Source organism: Salvia hispanica, chromosome 3 (genome assembly GCF_023119035.1).
Source record: "Salvia hispanica cultivar TCC Black 2014 chromosome 3, UniMelb_Shisp_WGS_1.0, whole genome shotgun sequence".
NCBI lineage: Eukaryota > Viridiplantae > Streptophyta > Magnoliopsida > Lamiales > Lamiaceae > Salvia > Salvia hispanica.
This window is the reverse complement of record NC_062967.1, coordinates 17,725,216-17,743,761: the sequence shown is the minus strand read 5'-3', so window position 1 is coordinate 17,743,761 and position 18,546 is coordinate 17,725,216. Positions and strand designations below refer to the sequence as shown.

Here is an 18,546-nt window from a genome sequence, read left to right as displayed (position 1 = left end):
GATTAATGAATAATTATTTTTTGTTAAATGTGCCATTTGACTGATTAAAGCGAAGATTGCAGTTGGGAAATCTGAGATCATCTGAAGCTAAAGCTAAGTTGAATTAGTAAGGCAACATATTATTGCATTTTTCAAAATTGGCTTCAATCTATTCTTGATTCTTTCGCATACCCACAAAATGCCCAAATCAGGCTTTGGTTCGATCGCACATACAAATCAAAATCATCTCTTTCTGGCTCCAATTCATTTCTTTCCTCTCAGCCTACAAGAATAGAGAGAGACAGACAGAGAGAGAGGTAGTCGAAGTCCCTCTCAACCCCATAAAGTAATAGATAGGAAAAATTCGTTAAAAAATTCTTTTGATGGTAAGTTTTGTGGGGATATATATTACTGCATTATATCACATTTTTGTTTTCCCTTGCAAGTCATAGCCGCCGTTCCTGATTGAAGCAGATGGGGAATTGACATCTGTTTTTTCTTGGTGAGTAGTTAGATTCGTTATCGCATTTGGGGATTTTTATGAGTCTATTGAGATTGTTACAAAGATTGATCCTTTACCCTTTTTTGGGAGCTAGTGTTGGATCTGAGCTGGACATTACTGTTGAATAATCAAGATTCTGAATTTTCACCATGTTTTGGCATATGACCGGTCTCTCAACTGCATCGCCAGTAAGTGCCATGAATCCAATCTTAAAAAAAAAGTAATCTTGTGAATGCTATTTGTCATTTCTTGGATTCATATTGCTTGTTGGTTTCTTGTTATTGGATATGATGATTGACATTTCTTTGAGTGTGAGATTTTGATGAGTGATTGAGAAATTGGGCATAGTGTTATTGATAGCTAGAAGAGTGGACCTTTACCATGCTTGTTTGCCAATGCTTTTTTTATTCTAGTGTGTAAGGCTTTTTATTGGAAGCGAATTTGATACTTGTCTACATTTTGCTGGTAGCACTGAAACAGTATGCCCACGACCACGACACGTGGTAGGTGGTGTGTGGGTCGGTGATTAATATGGCGAGGCCTTTGTGTCATCGCCAGTTGTTGGACTCCTCAAAGCACTTCCAGTTTTAATTTTTAGTTTGAACATTTGTTATTTATAACAGGACAAATCAATGTTTCCGTATATAAACTAAATGTTGTTCTGATTTTTTGAAAAATAGAGTGAACTTGGACGAGGAGGAATAATAGGCCTTGACAAACTGGTTAGGGATGCGATCTAAATTTTTTTTTCCGTATATAAACTAACGTTGGTATATCAGTATTTTTCTATTTTATCAAATGGACATATTGCTATGATGAGAAGTGGTCAACTATTCCTCTCTTAGAGTAGGGCTTTTGGCCCCAAAAAGCTTATACTGTTTCACATTCACTTCTTTTTCAGAATCCTTTTGTTGGTGTATAGTTAGTGTTCTCAAGTGGAATATTTTTCATACCCTCTATTCTTGTTTTTGGAGATTTTATAATATCCTCTTCAACTGTGCCTACATGACATTATGACGTGCTATAATGTGTGTATATGAGTGATTAATTTTAGTTCTTCTGTTGTTTATTGTTAGGTGGAGACCATTTTAGACAAGGATAACTTTACTTTGGAAGAGCTCTTGGACGAGGATGAAATAATTCAAGAGTGCAAGGCTCTCAATGGACGACTTATCAGCTAGTAATCTCCTATTCACTTAAAGAAAAAAAATCTTTTGTGAATATTTTACTTATAATCCTTCGTATTGCACTTTCCATGTTACTAAGTCCTTTGTTGCTTTCACTATTATGTCTTGCTGAAAGTGGTTCAAAGCTGGTTCTTCCGTATTTGAACCAAATATTTTTCCATTCTGAGATGTTCTCCGGGTTTTAAATTGCTTACTTTTGGCTGTGAATTATGTGCAATTAATTTGGCACTAAATATGAATACTTTACATTTAAAGGCTTCGTTGACTGAATCAAACTTGGATATTTGCTAAAATATCACTAATACCTATTCTTTTTCAACTACCAAGATAGTCTTTACAAGTGTATGAATATCCTCATGCTGCCATGGGAAAAAATATCGGTGTACATTATACTTTCCTTCTTTGTTCAAGAACTTATTTGATTCCATATTAATAGGAAACAGTTGTTGTTTGTTCAAGTTTATTTTTTGTTCCAATTTTCAGTATGATTGGCCTTCCACACACTAAGTTCATACCAAATGTTCTTTCACAGCTTGCGGGAGATATCTCAAGTTAAACAACTTCTTCAGTACATAGTGCAAGAAGCTCCCGAGGGTGCTAGTAAAGAACGTATATTGAAGTACGCTTGAGCAGTAAAGAGTTCTTTAGACTGGGTGTCTGCTAATGTTGCCAGACATTACATGCCAAGTCCGTTTTACTATAGTTGATAATGCATTTCTGACACAGCCCTGTGACATATCTTCCTTCTTTTTCTGTGTAGGTTTCCATTTATCGCTTGTGAAATTTTTACGTGTGAGGTTGATATAATACTGAAGGCTTTGGTAGATGATGAAGAGGTCTTGAAACTGCACAACTTTGCTCTTGTTCTTTGTCTTTTAATCCAGAGTTTATTAATTCCCTCCCTACTTTTGGTTTGCAGTTGATGGACTTACTTTTCTCTTTTCTGGATCCTGAGCACTCTCATAGTTCTCAGTTGGCTGGTTATTTTAGCAAGGTATGATATGCTCGATTTGGTGGTTCATAGGAACGGTTCATACGCTGTTATGCTCTTATTAGCATATTAGACCAAAAAGGTTTATTAAATTGGTTGATCATAGTTGATTTTACCTAATAATTTGATATGGCTGTATAATCCAAAGTTATAAGATGGTGTAGGGCAAAGTATCTATCCCCTTTCAAATGGTATTACATTGGAAATATAGAACATTAGTTTCAGTTTTTTAAAAGTAAATTTGAGAGGGAGAGATTTTGGGAGCTTGGCAATGAAAATATGCTCAAGGCATTTCTCAGTGCCTCACTGGCTGTAATTATGAATCATAAGTTGCAGCAAGTTTAACCTAGAACATTAATATTACACTAAGATATGCCCTATGATCTTCTGTTCTTTCACTGCCTATAAGTTCTTGTCATATTTTGATTTATAATTTCACTCCCTGAATCCTTATCTTTATGTGACAGGTTGTTGTATGCCTCTTGCTTCGGAAGACATCCCCTCTAATGAATTATATCCAAGTGAGTTCAGTATATCTTCATAATCAAACTTCTCATTTGATTCAGGATTTTGTGTTCCTATTGAGCCTCATTGAATTTTCATCTAACATTTGTCCAGGGCCATCAGGATATCGTTAAAAAGCTAGTTGACCTAATTGGAATTACGTCTATAATGGAGGTTTGTTGTTCAGACCCTCCCCGTCTCTCTTTTACTTGTAGTTGAATTCTAATAGTTTCTTGCATTAACAGGTGTTAATCCGTTTCATTGGTGCTGATGTACATATTTATGGGAATAGTGGTGGCGACACCATGCAATGGTTGGAAGAGATGGATATCCTCGATATGATTGTGGATAAATTCAGTTCATCTGTAAGTTACACTAGTAGGGACGGGGAATTTTTACATAGATGCTAGTCTCTTCTCCTCAAGCTGGCGGTGGCTCTTGAGCCCTTTCGTCTTTCATGTGATTCTATCTCGTGCTTTTTAGTTTTTTGGTAGTGATATTTTACAGAATTATATGCTTGTTAAGGGAATACTGAAAAAGTGTTTCGCCATTAAATTTGAGTAGCTAAAATATATATTTGCAGGACTCCCCTGGAGTGCATGCTAATGCTGCAGAAACTCTTTGCACCATTACTCGATGGGCTCCCCCGACATTAGCTGCAAAAATCTCCAGCCCAAGGTTGCACCTTTTCTCAATACTACCTTTTTGTTTCTCTATATCCCCTTTTTCTTATACTCGCTGGAAACTGGCTGCTGTCAGTTTTATAGGAAGGTTATTTCGTCACGCTCTGGAGGAGTCGAGACCAAAGACTGTTCTGGTCAACCTGTTACTAGTTTGTATATCGTTGTTAGACCCCAAGAGGCTGACATCTGGTATATATTACATGTATAATCGTCAAACTTCTAATGGACCTGGAGCCACAGCTAATCCCGAGACCGTTAAAAGCATGCTGGGTAGCCTAGGTAACATTGGATCCTTTTTTCATGATTACTTCGGCTCAAGCAATAAATTCCGAGTATAAATATATGTGCTTTTCGGTATTTATGTCCGAAATGTTCACTTTTCATAAATTGTATCATAATCTTGAAATGATGAGACAAGACTAAACTGGTTTATCGGGCAGGTGATCTGCTCAAGCTTTTGAATGTTTCGTCTGAGGAACACACCCTGCTAACTGCGTATGGGAAATTGCAACCTCCTCTTGGAAAACGTCGGCTGAAGGTATCTTCTGCATTTTACATAAGGAGCCTTTGGATTTCTCTATTGCTTAAAATTATACAGTTTTATGTTGACTGCTGCATTGTTAAGTGAAATCGCTTCTTTCCAAAAAACTTTGATTATATATTGTTCATTTGTTTATTTTACAAAAATATTGCTTCTCGTTAAACGAATTTCAAATTGTATCAAACATTTTGCTCACTTTCTTTTTTATTCTTTTTTCTGCAATTAATACTGTTGGCCTCTCCTTTCTCGCAGATTATAGAGTTCATTTCAGTCTTAGTTGCTGTTAGTAATGAAGCTGCCGAAAAGGAACTGATTCGCCTGGGCGCTTTGGAACGTATTCTTGAATTGTTTTTCCAGTAAGTGCACACCGCTTCTTGTTACTTTCGAGTACTTGCAATTTCGTGGTAATTTTGTTTTTTAATATTACAATTGGTAACTGATCAGTTTACCTCTCTTATGACCGTAGGTATCCTTACAATAATTTATTACACAATCACGTGGAACACATCGTAATATCTTGCCTGGAGAGCAAAAATCATCAGTTTGTTGACCACCTTCTCCATAAGTGTAATCTCGTCGGGAAGATTCTTGATTCTGAGAAGAATTTCACTTTGTCCTCCGATGAGAGCAAGGTATATTTTTGTTTTGTTTTTTTCGTTTCCAGTTCTGCTCCCTTATTCTCTCGGTAGCTTTTCTGGTGGTTGCTGAAGATCTTTGATTGCTAAGAACTACCATTTTCTGGGAGTGCTCGCAGCCAACGGTCGGTGCTGCAGGAAAGTTGCCACCCAGGATCGGAAATATCGGTTATTTAACCCGTATAGCTAACAAACTTATTCACTTGGGGAATAGCGATAGCGAGGTTCAGAAATTCTTGCAGGTTTGCTCAATGCTCACTCAGTCATTCTATTTTAATCTTCCCGACTTTTTTCGTCACCCTGTTGACTAGTTTTTTTTTTTTTTTTTTTTTTTTTTTTTTTTGAAAATTTTAACCCTTATATATATATACTCGAAGGCTCAATTATTACGATGTTTTAAATGACTGCTGAGTCTTCCCATTGGCAGGAAAACAGGGACTGGGTCGATTGGCAGACGAATGTTCTGCTTAAGCGCAATGCTTTGGAAAATGTCTCCCAATGGGCATGCGGGTAAGTGATTTTAAGTTGGAATAAGGAAAATCAATTACCAAATAGTGACAATAAACGATTCCGTTGTAGTTGAGGCAAGAAGTAAGATTAGTTTACTTTCAATTTTATGTGTAAAGTTCATATATTTTGGTTAAAGGTCATACTCGGCTTCTATGTTCGTCTGAGGTCATTGGATCGTAGGCTTATTTTGTTTTGAATCTATTTGATATTCCGTGTATATATCTTTGTTATGGATTTTTGTACCTTTTTTCCCCTAATTTGCTCGGTAGGAGACCCACCACGCTACAAGATCGAACAAGAGATAGTGACGATGATGACTACCAAGACAGGGATTATGATGTTGCAGCTTTGGCGAATAACTTGAGCCAGGCCTTTAAATATGGGATCTACAGTAATGATGCTATCGCCGAGGTTTGTTTTTCGGCCTATTTGGTCGACCTGTTTCTTTATACAGTATGGTTGGAAAAAAAATATTCGTAAGGGTGTTTCTCGTGATGATTTTGCATAATGAGTAACAGTATTTAATTTGTTCGTTGATGTGCTTTTGGGCAGGGAGATTCCTCACTCGAACGAGATGATGAGGTATGTATTCGAAAAATTATATAGTTGCAACAACAGATTGCACTTGAGTATCGGTTTGGATTCGGATATTTGACTCGTTGCCCTGGTTTTCGTCGTCTCCATCTCTTTCTATTTATTTATCGATTCGCTTTTCATTCTATAAACCGTTACGTCACTTTTCCACGAACTTTAACTAGTGTTTCTCTGTTACCGTAACGGGCTTACCGTCCGTAACTTCCACAGGATGTCTACTTCGACGATGAATCTGCTGAAGTTGTTATTTCTTCCCTCCGTTTGGGCGATAATCAGGACAGGTAAGCAGACACATTTCATCTTTCGAGAAGTCTTCCTGATCGTGTATGGGAGCCAACCGTATTCTCTGTTTCCGTCTCATGTTTTTCCAGCGGAGGAGGATCGCTCTTCACGAACTCCAACTGGTTCGAGTTTGAAGACGAGAGTATCGACAACGAGCACTCTGCCGGTTCCAATGCCGAGGAGCACATGGACGTCGACAGAAGAGCGGACAATGATGTTGAGAAAGACGAGGCAGATGGTGCCGTATCCAACACTCCCTCAGATAAAACACCAGAGTGGGTCGAGTGGAGGGAAAGCTCCGACTCACTTGATCCTCCTCCCATCTTTGCTGACGCATTCGAAACGGCTCCATCTTCGCCTATACATAACAGTGAGTTCTTTGAATACGAAGCCAAGTCAGACGACTTCGAACCCCTGCAATCTGCAGACGTCGATGAGGGAAGCCGATGAACTAGAGAGGGCGAAGAAGACTTCTCGAAGGGGTAAATGTCTATTCTTGTCGAAAAGAGGAGTCATGGTGAACCTGGCACACGAGGTGTCTCGATGGAGTCAGAGTCAGAGTCAGAGGGCCGGTCCGGCGGCTCGTGAATTTTTTTTCTTAGCAAGACATTTTCCTTACCTTAGTTGGAGCTGAAAAGCTATTGAACTTGTATATCAGTTATTTTTTATTTCCTGCATTTTTTGGAAGTATATAAATACTGTTAGGTAAAACAGAATTTGGGAGGATTCTGCTATTCATATTGTAGTTATATTCAATCTTGCTTTTCATGAATACAAAGTGGTTTAAATGTACAATTTTAATGTGTTGTGAAAGGTCAAATGTTCAATCCTTGGAGCTTGTTTACCAATGAAATGCAATGAATTCTAGAAATACATGAGCAATTTTAGATTAGAGTTAGGGCTCGTCTGGTACGCCTGAAACAACGCGAAACACCCTTCACTTTGTTTCCGGTGTTTGGTAGAAAGCAAACTTTTCGAGTGACCCCGATATACATCAAGCAGGTTTCCCACCTACATCTACTACTATCAACGATGGTATGTCAACTCCATCAGGGTGTGGAGCAAGTATAAGTGACGGGCTATTCAGGATTTGGCTGAAAACGTAGCAATTGTTCGAATTTGCCCTCCGAAATCTTCAAATTGTTACCGTTAGAGGTCCAATTTTCCGTAGAGCGGCTGACCAAATTTCGGGTAAACTCCAATTCAAATGTCCGATTTTTTTTACATTGTCAATTTCAGACGGTTTTATGGTTAAATTTGGGGCGTTTTATGGATTCTTGTTCGATTCTTGTTTGCTACTTTGGTTTACAAACTCCGATTTCGTGCTGTGCTTGATTTGTGCGAATTGGGGGGAAAGATTTTGTGAAAATTTTGCATTTTTGACATGGTTGCCTGGCTTACTTGATTGCGAATTTTTTGCGAAATTCGAATTGGTGGTAATGTGGTGAATGTGCTGAATTATTTGTTTGACAATTTCTACCCGATTGGTGCATCTGCTTTATATGTGCAGAGATTCGTTTTTGAACTCCGTTTATCTGAACATTGATATTTGTGGTCTTTGATTTTCAATTGTGAATGGAGTAATGCTGTCCATAATGTTCAGTTTATATTTTGTATACACACTCCCTTCCCTATTCTGCATCAAGAAACTACCTTCTTGCTTCAGCTCTCATTGCTCGATGTAGTTTGAATTTAGCTTACTTTGCCGCTCGATGCAAGCTGTTGTCTGCTGTCTAATGCCGCTCGACATTCGCCGATCCCCGACTCCTTTGTGATTGGTTTCTGTTGTTTTACCTTCGGCCGGGTATGTTTTGAATTGAATGCTCGATTATTTCAAACAAATTGACAATTTGTAGTGTTTTGTGGTTCGATCTGTTAGTTTATGAATTGAAGGTGGATTTGGTGTGGTTGTTTAGGTGAATTCGGTCAGATTTTAGCCATTTCTGTTGTGCATCTCAAGCTTTGTTCGTTTCGCTTATTGTTTGCAGTGTTTATTTCAGTTTTTATTGAGTTCCATTTGTTGGTTTATGTATTGAAGATGGATGTTGCGTGGTTGTTTCGATTGAATCAGGTATGATTTGTGCCAATTTTGTTGCTTTGGCTTGGATGAGTTAGTCGGGCAGAAGAGTTGCATCTGCTATAATTTACGATGTGCTTCTACTTTGCGATTTCTTACTGCTCTGTTCAATCCATCAACAAAATTGGGATGAGCGACCCTAAAACCTCCATCAGCAAAATTTGTTTCCTTGATTGCCTTGTTCAACCAAACGCATGATATAGGCCCAATCTCCCTTCATGGCCTCAACCAAACACCATACTATTCTATCCACCAATTCAAGATAGCCCATTAACCATGAACACATGACAGGCCTACCAGAGGAGCCCATCCAAAAATAGAAAATTGTATACATTATACTTGTACTTATTTGATGGTCTCCAGACAGCCCAATAATTAAATATTTAAATCTATAGCTCTATTGCTCTAACGATTATGAATATATTTTAATTACTAAACAGTTATTATGTTGAAATTTGATTATAAACAAAAAATAGAAAATTGTATGCATTATACTTGTACTCTCTCCGTTCCATAGTAGTGGAGGCATTTCTTTTCGGCACGGAGATTAAGAAAAGTTGTGTTAGGTGAGTTAAGTAAATAAAGAATAAAGTAGGAAATGAAAAAGGTAGAGAGACGTAGAGAGAATAAAGTAAGAGAGAGTAAAGTAGGTGAGAAGAAATGTGTTGACTTTTACCAAAAAAGGAAATGACTCTACTACTATGGAACGTACTATAATGGCAAAATGACTCTACTACTATAAAACGGAGGGAGTACTTGTTTGTATTATCTAAAGGTCCATTTGCTAATAACTCCCTCCGTCCCATAATAATATGTACTCTTTTTTTTAGTTCGTAACATAAAAATATGTACCTATCAATCTTAAAAACTCTTTTCCCTCTATTGAGGCGTGAGCCATTCTCCACTAACAATACTATGATTACTTTTTCTCTCTACCTCTCTTTTACTTTACTAATTTTACATTAAAACTCGTGCCAAACTTAACGTGCATATTATTTGGGGACGAAGGAGTATCATTTACTCCCTCCGTCCCGCTTTAGCAGTCCCAGTTACTTTTATGCACTCTTCTCTATATTATTCTCTTTCTTACTTTACCATTTTACCACTATTTATTACTCTCTCCATCCATGAATAGGAGTCCCGTTTTTCCATTTTAGTCCGTCTGCGAATAGGAGTCCCAATTCACTTTTTCCATAAATGGTATTAGGGTCCACCTTCCACTAACTCATTCCACTCACATTTTATTTAAAACTAAAATATATAAGTGGAACTCCTATTCCACTAACTTTTTTCCACTCACTTTTCTTAACATTTATTAAAACCCTTGCCGCCAAGAATTGAGACTCCTAATGGCGGACGGAGGGAGTTATCATGTTTACAAAATGAGTACAGAAAAGTAACTGGACTGCTAAAGCGGGACGGAGGGGGTATTTAAAATAATTTAGATTTGATAAAATTTTAATAAATTAAAAAATGTCAAAGGTTAAATAATCAAGAAAGATCTGATGACACGGTAACATATATTGCATGCATGATCTTATTTAAGTGAACATGCTGAAATAGACTGATCATACCCGAAATTAGATTGGGCTTTGCATGGCGATTCAATATCCCCACACAATATCATAGTAACAAGGAGTACAACTTTAAATTAAGATGTGTTTGGAATTTTACTGTGACCAAGTTGTCTTCGATAGGAAATTCTTGAACCAGAGTGCAGAAATCTTAGGATATCTTCTTAACAATTCATCTCTGTAGTCCACGTAATATAGTCCAAATCGAACTGAAAATCCTCCAGCCCACTCAAAATTATCCACCAATGACCATACAAAATATCCCTTCACATTTGCATCATCTTTTCTGAAATATTAAAAATTCAGACTTAATTAAATAACAATTGCAAAAATAGAGCGATTATTGAAGTTAATTTCAAGAAAATAAGTGTTTGCAGGGGAAAGAGACTAACTCAATTGCTTCATTCAGACAGCACAGATGATGATGAATGTAGTCTTTTCTCATGTTGTCTTGTAAGGCCTGGGATAGTTCTAAAGTGTCATTTCTTGCCTCATCAAGCCCTAAAATCAAGTTGACTTATTTAGGAATGTTGAAAATAGAAACACAAACAATGTTAAAGACATAATTGTACCATTTTCAGTGATGTAAATTAGTGGATTGTTGTATTTTTGTTTTATTAATTTGAGCATTTGCCGAAGTCCCTTTGGATAAATGTAGAGTTTGCTCGAATCTCTTCCTTGCTCGCCAATTGGCTTTCCATTTTTGATCCCTACCAAGAATACAAGATATAACAATTATTAGGACCGCAGGCTGGACATTAGTTTGATATTGTCCACTTTAGATCAATCCCGTACAAATTTGTTTTTGGGTCACTCCCAAAAGACCCTTAAATAACAATTATATACAGTTTTCAACTTCCCTCCATCATTCGATGTTGGAGGGGTTTATACTTTATACCCAACAAATAAAACATGTTATATATGGCTAAAATGAATATTCAATTTGTGACACAATGAATTCACCTGTGATCACCATCTCAGAGTCAGTCGTGTAGCTATAGCTCGTCGAGTTTGGTTTGTCGAGGGCATATATTGCACCATAGTAGTTGAACCCTATGAAGTCAAAAGACCCCTTCACCATCTCAACCTCATTTTCATCAAATTTAGGTAATCTTTCCTTCACTCGAATCTTCATACTTTCTGGATAACTTCCATGTGTCAATGGTTCCATATACCTAAAAGGTCACAACAATTTGTAATTACAAAAAAAAAAAAAATTATTTTAAACTATTGACTTGAAAATTGAGGGGTATATAAACTGTGGAACGATGTCACGACCTTCGGTAGGAATATAATCAGTTGATAACTATCTTCAATTGATAACTAACTACTATATCAACAACCTACGTTATGGATGTTAACACAGAGACATTTATATGTCGACTAAATATAGCTGTCATACGTATGTCTTTTGTTGACATGTTGACATATAAATGTCTTCGTGTTGACATCCATAACGTAGGTTGTTGGCATAATTGTCAATTACCAATTTAAGATTTTTTGATAAAGTTGTCAACCTAACAACTCCCACCCTCATTATATACATTAATTTAAGAATCTTACCAACCAAGCATGAAGTCCATGGCTCGATCCTTAGCCTTCTTATTCTCATTCGTCTCATCGAACGGCTCAAACCAATACGCTGCAAAAACTATCCCAATTTTCCCCTTTTGGGAATCTTGATACTTTGCTCTATACAAATTTACAACAGCAGAATGTCCTAGAAGAAGGTTGTGTCCCACGATATAGGGCTCCGTGGCAGAGTCTCCACCCGTGCAGTTGAGACCCTGCCACTCCGAGCATCGTGCGGGTGCAAAAACACCGTAGGCATAACCATACACGCTAAACGTCCACGGTTCATTTATAGTGACCCAGTACTTGACACGATCACCGAATTGCTCGAATAAGAGGTTTGCAAAGTCGAGAAAATCACCTCTATATATATATGTACAGGTTTTAGGAGAAGCTCAAGAAATGAATACTAGTATTAATTGGAGAACTTTAAAAGCTTACACAATTTGAGAAGACAGGAATCCACCATATGCATCTTGTAGGGCTTGTGGTACGTCAAGATGGTGCAGTGTCACAAAAGGTTCTATACCTATATACATTGCCATTCATTTAATGAAAATTATAATTTTAAACTGATTGTATATTTGCGGCAATTTTAATTTCTTCAAGCTAATTAAATAGTAGTACTATATTTTAATTACAATTAAACTCTAATCATCCAAAAATTAAAGTGTTACTAACCATTAGCAAGGAGTTCGTTAATGAGATTGTTGTAATAATCAATCCCATCCTGATTAACACCTGCCTCAATCTTTCCACCTGTATCACATCCAAATCGAACCTTATGAAAACACACTCACTCGCAAATACTACATATTTTCCTTTATATAAAAGAAAATGGATCAATTGTTCATATCATCATTGTATTAAAAATCGAGCACCTAGCGAATTTATGTTGAAGATATATGTCTCATGCCGTAAAAAATTGAGCAGATTCCCTAGTAACGATTTTATGAAAATTGAAAAACTAAAATTGAAGACTAAGGTAAAAAGAGAACGTAACAATGTTTTCCTGCAAAATTAATTCTGACATAAATGACTCCATCTATGTGATTTTGAAAATAAGGCAAGATTTCAAGCGCTACAACCCAATCAGGAGAGAGAAGAAAAGTTGCTATTCAGACGTTTTGGATCATGGATTAGAAATGATTGATAAATTAAGTGGCATAAAATGATGGCAGGGAGTGGATTGAATGCAAAGAGGACATGGACTTTAAGATCAGGGTCACAAGTATGTTTCTTGGTTCTTTTTTGTTTGGTTGGAGTGGCCGAACAATTATCTTGTTTTTTATTTATTTATTTATTATAGCTTGGGTTTTGTTTTTGTTTTTTTGGATTTGGTTTGATGTCTACGTATTTGTTGTCTAACGGGGTTCACTATATTTTGTTTTATCCTTTTATTACGTTGAAGGTTTTATTGATATACTTCATTAGTCCTAAGTAGGTACTATATTTGAGTCGTATTCCTTTTTTTTGGAATGTCTCAACTAAGTCGAGTCATTTCCTTTTTTAACAAAAACAAAACTTTCAATTACTTTATTTCATCACTTAGTTTAATTTTTCTTTGTCTTTTCTATTTTATTTCACTTTGTGTTGTTTCTTAATCTCAGTGCGCAAAGGATTGAATCAACTTAGTTGGGACGACGAACGAGAGAGTATATAACTTCAGCTCACCTCTATTAAATTTTAGCATTTGGTACTCATAAAAAAAACTTAGCACATTTGTTTGAAACTATCAATATTGTATGAATTCCACCACAAATTAACATCACCTGGCAAGACCCTTGGCCATGATATCGAAATCCGATAGGCGTCAAGACCCAAATCTCTTGCAATATTTACATCTTCCTATAAAGAATGAACGATTTTCACAAATCCAATTTAATTTCAACAAATTACCATAAGGCATATATATGTATTTACCTTGTACATATGATAGGAATCGATGGCCACGTCTCCATTACTATGATCCTTAATCTTTTCTAAAAATAGTAACAATACTAGTATTACAAGTAATCAAGAATTAGTAACAAAAATCCCATTTCCCACGTTGCATCGGACAAAACCTGGATAAGAATGCGTGAAATTGTCCCACAAACTCTGCCCTTTTCCGTTTTCCTTTACAGCGCCCTCGTACTACACGAACGAGAATTAACTACTTTACCACTAGACCAATATACACACAGAAAAGTTCAAAGCTTTAGTCACCTGATATGCTGAGGATGCTGCCCCGAACACGAAGCCTTCTGGAAAGTTCCCGTGTACGACCGGGGATGTGGCATCGCAATGACACGTAGTCGTCGATGTTGTTGTGGGATTTGCAGAGCTTAAGGAATTAGCTATGAACGAGAGAAGATAGAGGAGCGAGTAATGAGTTAGACTTGCCATTTTACTCATTTCTAACTTCTTTTCATTGCCACCTTATATTAATTTATCCACTTGTTTGATATTAATAAAATATCCTTACTTTCATATCTCTAGTGTCTATTAATGGTTAATTAGTCGAGATACTATATGATATGATGCTAAAGCAACGGTAGTGGTGAGTCTTTGATTTGACGAGTTTGCAATAATTAATCCTTGACACTAGTTAATACCAGCAATCTATTCTTTAACAAAATCATGTTTTCATGGATTTTTTAATTAAAGACCGATATCATTAGATTCGTTTATATTGATTGAAGGTTTTTTAGTGGGGCCAAAAAAGTGTAATGATATATATATCACACGCCCTTCAACCACTGCAACGAAAAATAGATAAGGTTGGATAATGATATTTTTTATTGTTATTAAAGACGTTAATTTGTGTGTCTAATTATATCATTAATGTTTCTTAAAGTGTTCTTATTATTGGTGTCCCAATTAAAATTAAAGAACACAAATAGAAGTGTCTTAAAAAAGCAAAAGATTAAGATAATTTGTCCTCAATTTAGGGACGCTTTTTTTTTCATCCTAAATTATGGTTATTTTTAAAAATTTCCGAACGTAAGTAATCGCATCTCAAATTTTGTGCCAATAAAATTTTTGAAGTGAACATTTATTGATTCTTTGTTCACTACATTCCTTTCGGTTCTGTAATTTCAATATATAGGAGGACCAACTAAAAATTCTACTTGCCATTCACGAAATTTTTTATGAGTTCAGAATATCAGACCTAAAAAATCAGATGTTGTGGCCATTAAAATGAGAGAACCAAATCAAAAGTTAAACAAAATGATTGCGTTATTTCTAGTTACACACTTTTGCAGCAAAGAAAAAAAAGGAAATAAATGTTAGCGATGATATTGAAAAGTGGTCACCAAAATAATGCTGGAGAGCATATTGATTTTCATATAATATAGTATAAATATATATTATGCACTAGAATCATAAAAACAAAATTATCAGATGTCTACTAGCTCAACTTTAATTATATAACCTTATCTTTTGATCTATAAAGTTCTTTTCATATATGTATAATAATGCAGGAGAAAAAAGTGAAGGCCAAAGTAGACAATACTATTCCTGCAATTTGACATTAAAATAGTTTAGACGATTCACTCTCAGAACACTATGCTAATATTTTCTTGTGCTCCTATTCTAATGGGGTTCTAATATAATAATGTTTGGGCCACCATTTGATTAGGCCTTCATTTTTATTCATTATACTTATATGTTAACTACCACCTCAGGTTGTTCTAAACACTATTTAAGGCAATCTCAAGAAGTGACTAAATTAGCATATGTGGACGAATAAATAGCTTAGAACAATTCAAGGAAGCTAAAGCCATGGCAAGAAATGGGATTCACATGAAAGTGGGCAATGGGGCCAAACGAGATTTTGGAAACTACTACTATATATAGACTGTGGAGTATAATTCACTATAAAAAAAATTATCTTCTATTGATAAAGAATAGAACAATTATATAATCGAGACAAGCAGAAATGTAAAGAGATCCAGATTTACGTGGTTCACCAATATTGTATTGGCTACGTCCACTGAAACAAAAAAAAAAATTGTATTTAGATTGTTTTCTGATTACAGAGTTATCTAATATTCTTCTATATAAAACAATTAAAGCCAACATTTAACTAGCGGCAAACTATACCTAACTTCTATATAAAATAATTAAAACCCCCGTTTAACTAGCGGCAAACTATACAGTTTCAAAGCACAATAACTATCTTTTTGTAAAAACACAAAAATAGAGTCGGATTTGGAAACTACTATTTAAATAACTACTCCACAATTTAGAACGTGAAATTAGTTGCGACACATATTCATATTAAAGTCAGAAATTGATAGTCAGAGCGAGTTACTAGACTACCTTGACTAGAAAAGACAAAACATTAGTCTATTTTAGAGTATATGTAAAATATTGTCAATCTTGAAACAAGACAACGACGCATGAAATGTCATCTTTGGAGCCCCTTGAAAGTGCCTGATTGATCAAGTCTTTTGCAGCCTCACCACCATCCTTCATTCCTCTTATGCAATCCACAGCTTCTTCATTCGACATTACATGCCACACTCCATCGCTCGCTAATACAATGAACTCTGTGTGTTCATCAATCGTCTCTATAGCAATATCCGGTCTCGATGTAATGTGAGCCTTGAGCCGCCCGTCTCCAAACGCCCTCGTCATTGCAAGTTGCCCGTCCACCCTCGGCACATTCCCTGCAATTGCTAATTTATTCAATCCAATTTCACGTTTTAATCCCTTGGTCCTATGAAAATAGACCACTTTTGCAATTTGGTCATTATTCCACCAAAGGAACAACTTTTAATTTAGAAACCACTGTAATATTCCAACCACATATTTCACTAATCGCACGTTAAAATCTGTGTCGCTTCAAAACTGTGTACTATTAAAATTGATACCCGGTTTATGGGACACGAACCCGCCCTTGCTCTCAACCATTTTCTTCTCCTTCAAGGCCTCATGGTCCACCGACACCTGCTTCGCCTCCCCATTTCTACACACCACGGCGCGTGAATCGCCAATGTTCGCCACAACCACCTTCTCTCCGTCGATCACTATCGCCGTCACCGCAGTTGAACCGCCTCGGGAACCCACCACATTCTCGAGGATATCTTTGTCCGTCTCCTCATAAGCCCTCCTAACTGCTTCTTTTGGGCTTCTCCAAAAATCAGGCTGCTCATCACAAATATTTTCTTGATACATAGTAATAGTGAATTACTTAGAAATAGTTGTAATCTCTAACTTTAATAGCTTCACAAGAATTTCACTACTATTTTCATATTTGTACTCCCCTTATGCATGAATAATTTTATTAACTTTTGTCTAAAAAATATACTCCACTAATTAAGTAATGACCTGATTCAATATATTATGAAATAGGTGAGTTTGTAGATATTGGGCGACATCGCGGCCGGAATGGCCGTCGAAAATGGCGTATAAACCGAGGTCGTGGCCGTCGATTTTCTTGCACGTCGCGACCAAACAGTCCTCCATTCCATGCTTCATTTTCCCTTCCACTAAATGGCAGCCATGAGAGACATGCCGTTTCTCCCTCTTCCTGTTTTCCTCCTAAAACCAATGAATATTTGGTGATAGAGCTATGTTTAAAAACATTATAAGAACTGTGCGACAAACCCATATTTTCTTTTTGGTCCGTCTCACAGAAATAGGCCATATTCATTTACGATTATCTTTTTTTCTCATTCTCTTTTACTTTATCATTTAAAGTCTATCTAATTTCAACCACTTTCTCATTTTATTTTACTTTATCAATTAAACATTAAAATTCATGACCTATTTCTATGAGACCGGGGGAGTACAAAAAATTCCAGCATATATTTGCGAAACCAAAAAATGTGCAACCTCAATGGAGAATGAAGTCGACAAACACTAAGAAAATCATGTTGAAAAGGTTTAGGTGGTATAAAAAAAATAATGTCCAACCTTGAGAATGGCTGACATGATATCATCGGGTGTTTGGCTCCTCTGCAAATTAGGATAATCATTAACATCACAAATCCAATATATAGTAGATGCAGTGATACATACATACGTACCTTAATCTTAATGACGTCAGCCTCACTATTCGAAACCGATCTTTCCCTCTGAAATCCAAATATCCAATTTAATTAGACTCAACAATATCTAACTCTGTTACATTTTGACTAGACAAAAGAAAAGAAGAAAGCAGCATCATATCAAATATGTTGGGAGTGGAATTTTGTCGGAAATTCAATGAAACCAGACCTTAACCGTGACGATATCTGGGCCGTCCATTTTCGACGATTTTGATTTGATTTGTTGGTCGGACTATAGGATGCTGCGTTATTTATTGCGGTGGATTAACTGACACGTGGCGGAGCGTGAGAAGGCGGCGGAGTGGGTGTCTTCCGCCGTTTGATCTCCATTTTACAGCTTGCTGAAATCTGAGCCTAACTGCATCTCTGCTGCCATGGCCGAATTGTTTTTTCAGAATGAAAATAAGTGGAGAATACCACAAGCCCAACCCATTCTACACTTTCTGTGTTCTATTCAAATATCAAAACACTACTCCCTCCATCTCATAGAGTAGGCCATTTGATATTCACATGAATTTTTATGCATCATTCATAAAGTAAAAAAAATGAGCTAAAAGGTTGAAATTGTGTAATAGAACCCATAAATAATAAAATAAAATAAAAAGAAAAAAATTTATTATAAATTTGTATGAAAAAAAAAGAAATATGACTTATTTCTATAGCAGGTATATTTGTAACGATGGATTGAGAAATTTAGCGTGTGGTTATTTAAAGTGATCTAGGCGCAGCTATGAGTTTATAAATACTTCACGCCTAATAGTACATGGTTTCCTGTTACCATTTTTTATCTATCTCACAAAATTAATTAATTTTTTATTAATGAATATATTTTCATCATATATTACATTATTAATTGAATAAGTCTTATTATCGA

At 36.2% G+C, this 18,546-nt stretch overlaps 3 protein-coding genes across 5 annotated transcripts; 1 reads left to right on the top strand and 2 right to left on the bottom strand.

The window, feature by feature from the left end:
• The first annotated feature begins 65 nt into the window (after nt 1–65).
• Nucleotides 66–7,203, top strand: LOC125214052 (serine/threonine-protein phosphatase 6 regulatory subunit 3). Of its 3 annotated transcripts, none has more exons than XM_048114911.1 (21): nt 66–296; nt 432–481; nt 576–669; nt 1,558–1,661; nt 2,201–2,287; nt 2,429–2,504; nt 2,588–2,662; nt 3,127–3,180; nt 3,278–3,337; nt 3,409–3,528; nt 3,747–3,841; nt 3,923–4,125; nt 4,287–4,384; nt 4,640–4,743; nt 4,854–5,019; nt 5,142–5,264; nt 5,450–5,532; nt 5,802–5,943; nt 6,085–6,114; nt 6,337–6,407; nt 6,498–7,203. In XM_048114911.1, exons 3-21 carry the CDS (start codon nt 631–633, stop codon nt 6,856–6,858), a joined length of 2,091 nt encoding a protein of 696 aa, XP_047970868.1. In that variant the 5' UTR covers nt 66–296; nt 432–481; nt 576–630; the 3' UTR covers nt 6,859–7,203. The 3 variants fall into 3 exon arrangements, with proteins under 3 accessions (XP_047970868.1, XP_047970867.1, XP_047970869.1); XM_048114910.1 differs by having other exon boundaries at nt 426–481; XM_048114912.1 differs by lacking the exons at nt 66–296; nt 432–481; nt 576–669; nt 1,558–1,661 and having other exon boundaries at nt 2,229–2,355.
• A 2,744-nt stretch (nt 7,204–9,947) lies between these two features.
• LOC125213451 (beta-glucosidase 12-like) lies at nt 9,948–14,039 on the bottom strand. Its single transcript, XM_048114010.1, has 11 exons — nt 13,840–14,039; nt 13,698–13,767; nt 13,555–13,613; nt 13,404–13,479; nt 12,313–12,390; nt 12,073–12,160; nt 11,623–11,994; nt 11,023–11,234; nt 10,632–10,769; nt 10,452–10,560; nt 9,948–10,345 (listed from the first exon to the last, which is right to left on the bottom strand). Exons 1-11 carry the CDS (start codon nt 14,026–14,028, stop codon nt 10,156–10,158), a joined length of 1,581 nt encoding a protein of 526 aa, XP_047969967.1. The 5' UTR covers nt 14,029–14,039; the 3' UTR covers nt 9,948–10,155.
• A 1,906-nt stretch (nt 14,040–15,945) lies between these two features.
• On the bottom strand, nt 15,946–17,978 carry LOC125213452 (probable protein phosphatase 2C 28). The gene is made up of 6 exons (XM_048114011.1): nt 17,842–17,978; nt 17,652–17,699; nt 17,539–17,580; nt 16,951–17,163; nt 16,494–16,767; nt 15,946–16,289 (listed from the first exon to the last, which is right to left on the bottom strand). The coding sequence occupies exons 1-6, from the start codon at nt 17,869–17,871 to the stop codon at nt 15,994–15,996; spliced, it is 903 nt and encodes a 300-aa protein (XP_047969968.1). The 5' UTR covers nt 17,872–17,978; the 3' UTR covers nt 15,946–15,993.
• Between the last annotated feature and the right edge of the window lie 568 nt (nt 17,979–18,546).

Excerpts from the sequence above, each read along its gene's own strand:
- LOC125214052 (XM_048114911.1), top strand. The coding sequence starts at position 631 with ATGTTTTGGCATATGACCGGTCTCTCAACTGCATCGCCA. Across the intron at positions 2,288-2,428 it reads AGTAAAGAACGTATATTGAA|GTTTCCATTTATCGCTTGTG; the intron begins GTACGCTTGAGC and ends TTTTCTGTGTAG. Across the intron at positions 3,181-3,277 it reads CTCTAATGAATTATATCCAA|GGCCATCAGGATATCGTTAA; the intron begins GTGAGTTCAGTA and ends ACATTTGTCCAG.
- LOC125213451 (XM_048114010.1), bottom strand. The coding sequence starts at position 14,028 with ATGAGTAAAATGGCAAGTCTAACTCATTACTCGCTCCTCTATCTTCTC. Across the intron at positions 13,480-13,554 it reads ATTCCTATCATATGTACAAG|GAAGATGTAAATATTGCAAG; the intron begins GTAAATACATAT and ends CATTCTTTATAG. Across the intron at positions 10,561-10,631 it reads AATTTACATCACTGAAAATG|GGCTTGATGAGGCAAGAAAT; the intron begins GTACAATTATGT and ends ACTTGATTTTAG.
- LOC125213452 (XM_048114011.1), bottom strand. The coding sequence starts at position 17,871 with ATGGACGGCCCAGATATCGTCACGGTTAAG. Across the intron at positions 16,768-16,950 it reads TTCATAATATATTGAATCAG|CCTGATTTTTGGAGAAGCCC; the intron begins GTCATTACTTAA and ends TGTGATGAGCAG. Across the intron at positions 16,290-16,493 it reads GTTCGTGTCCCATAAACCGG|GGAATGTGCCGAGGGTGGAC; the intron begins GTATCAATTTTA and ends TAGCAATTGCAG.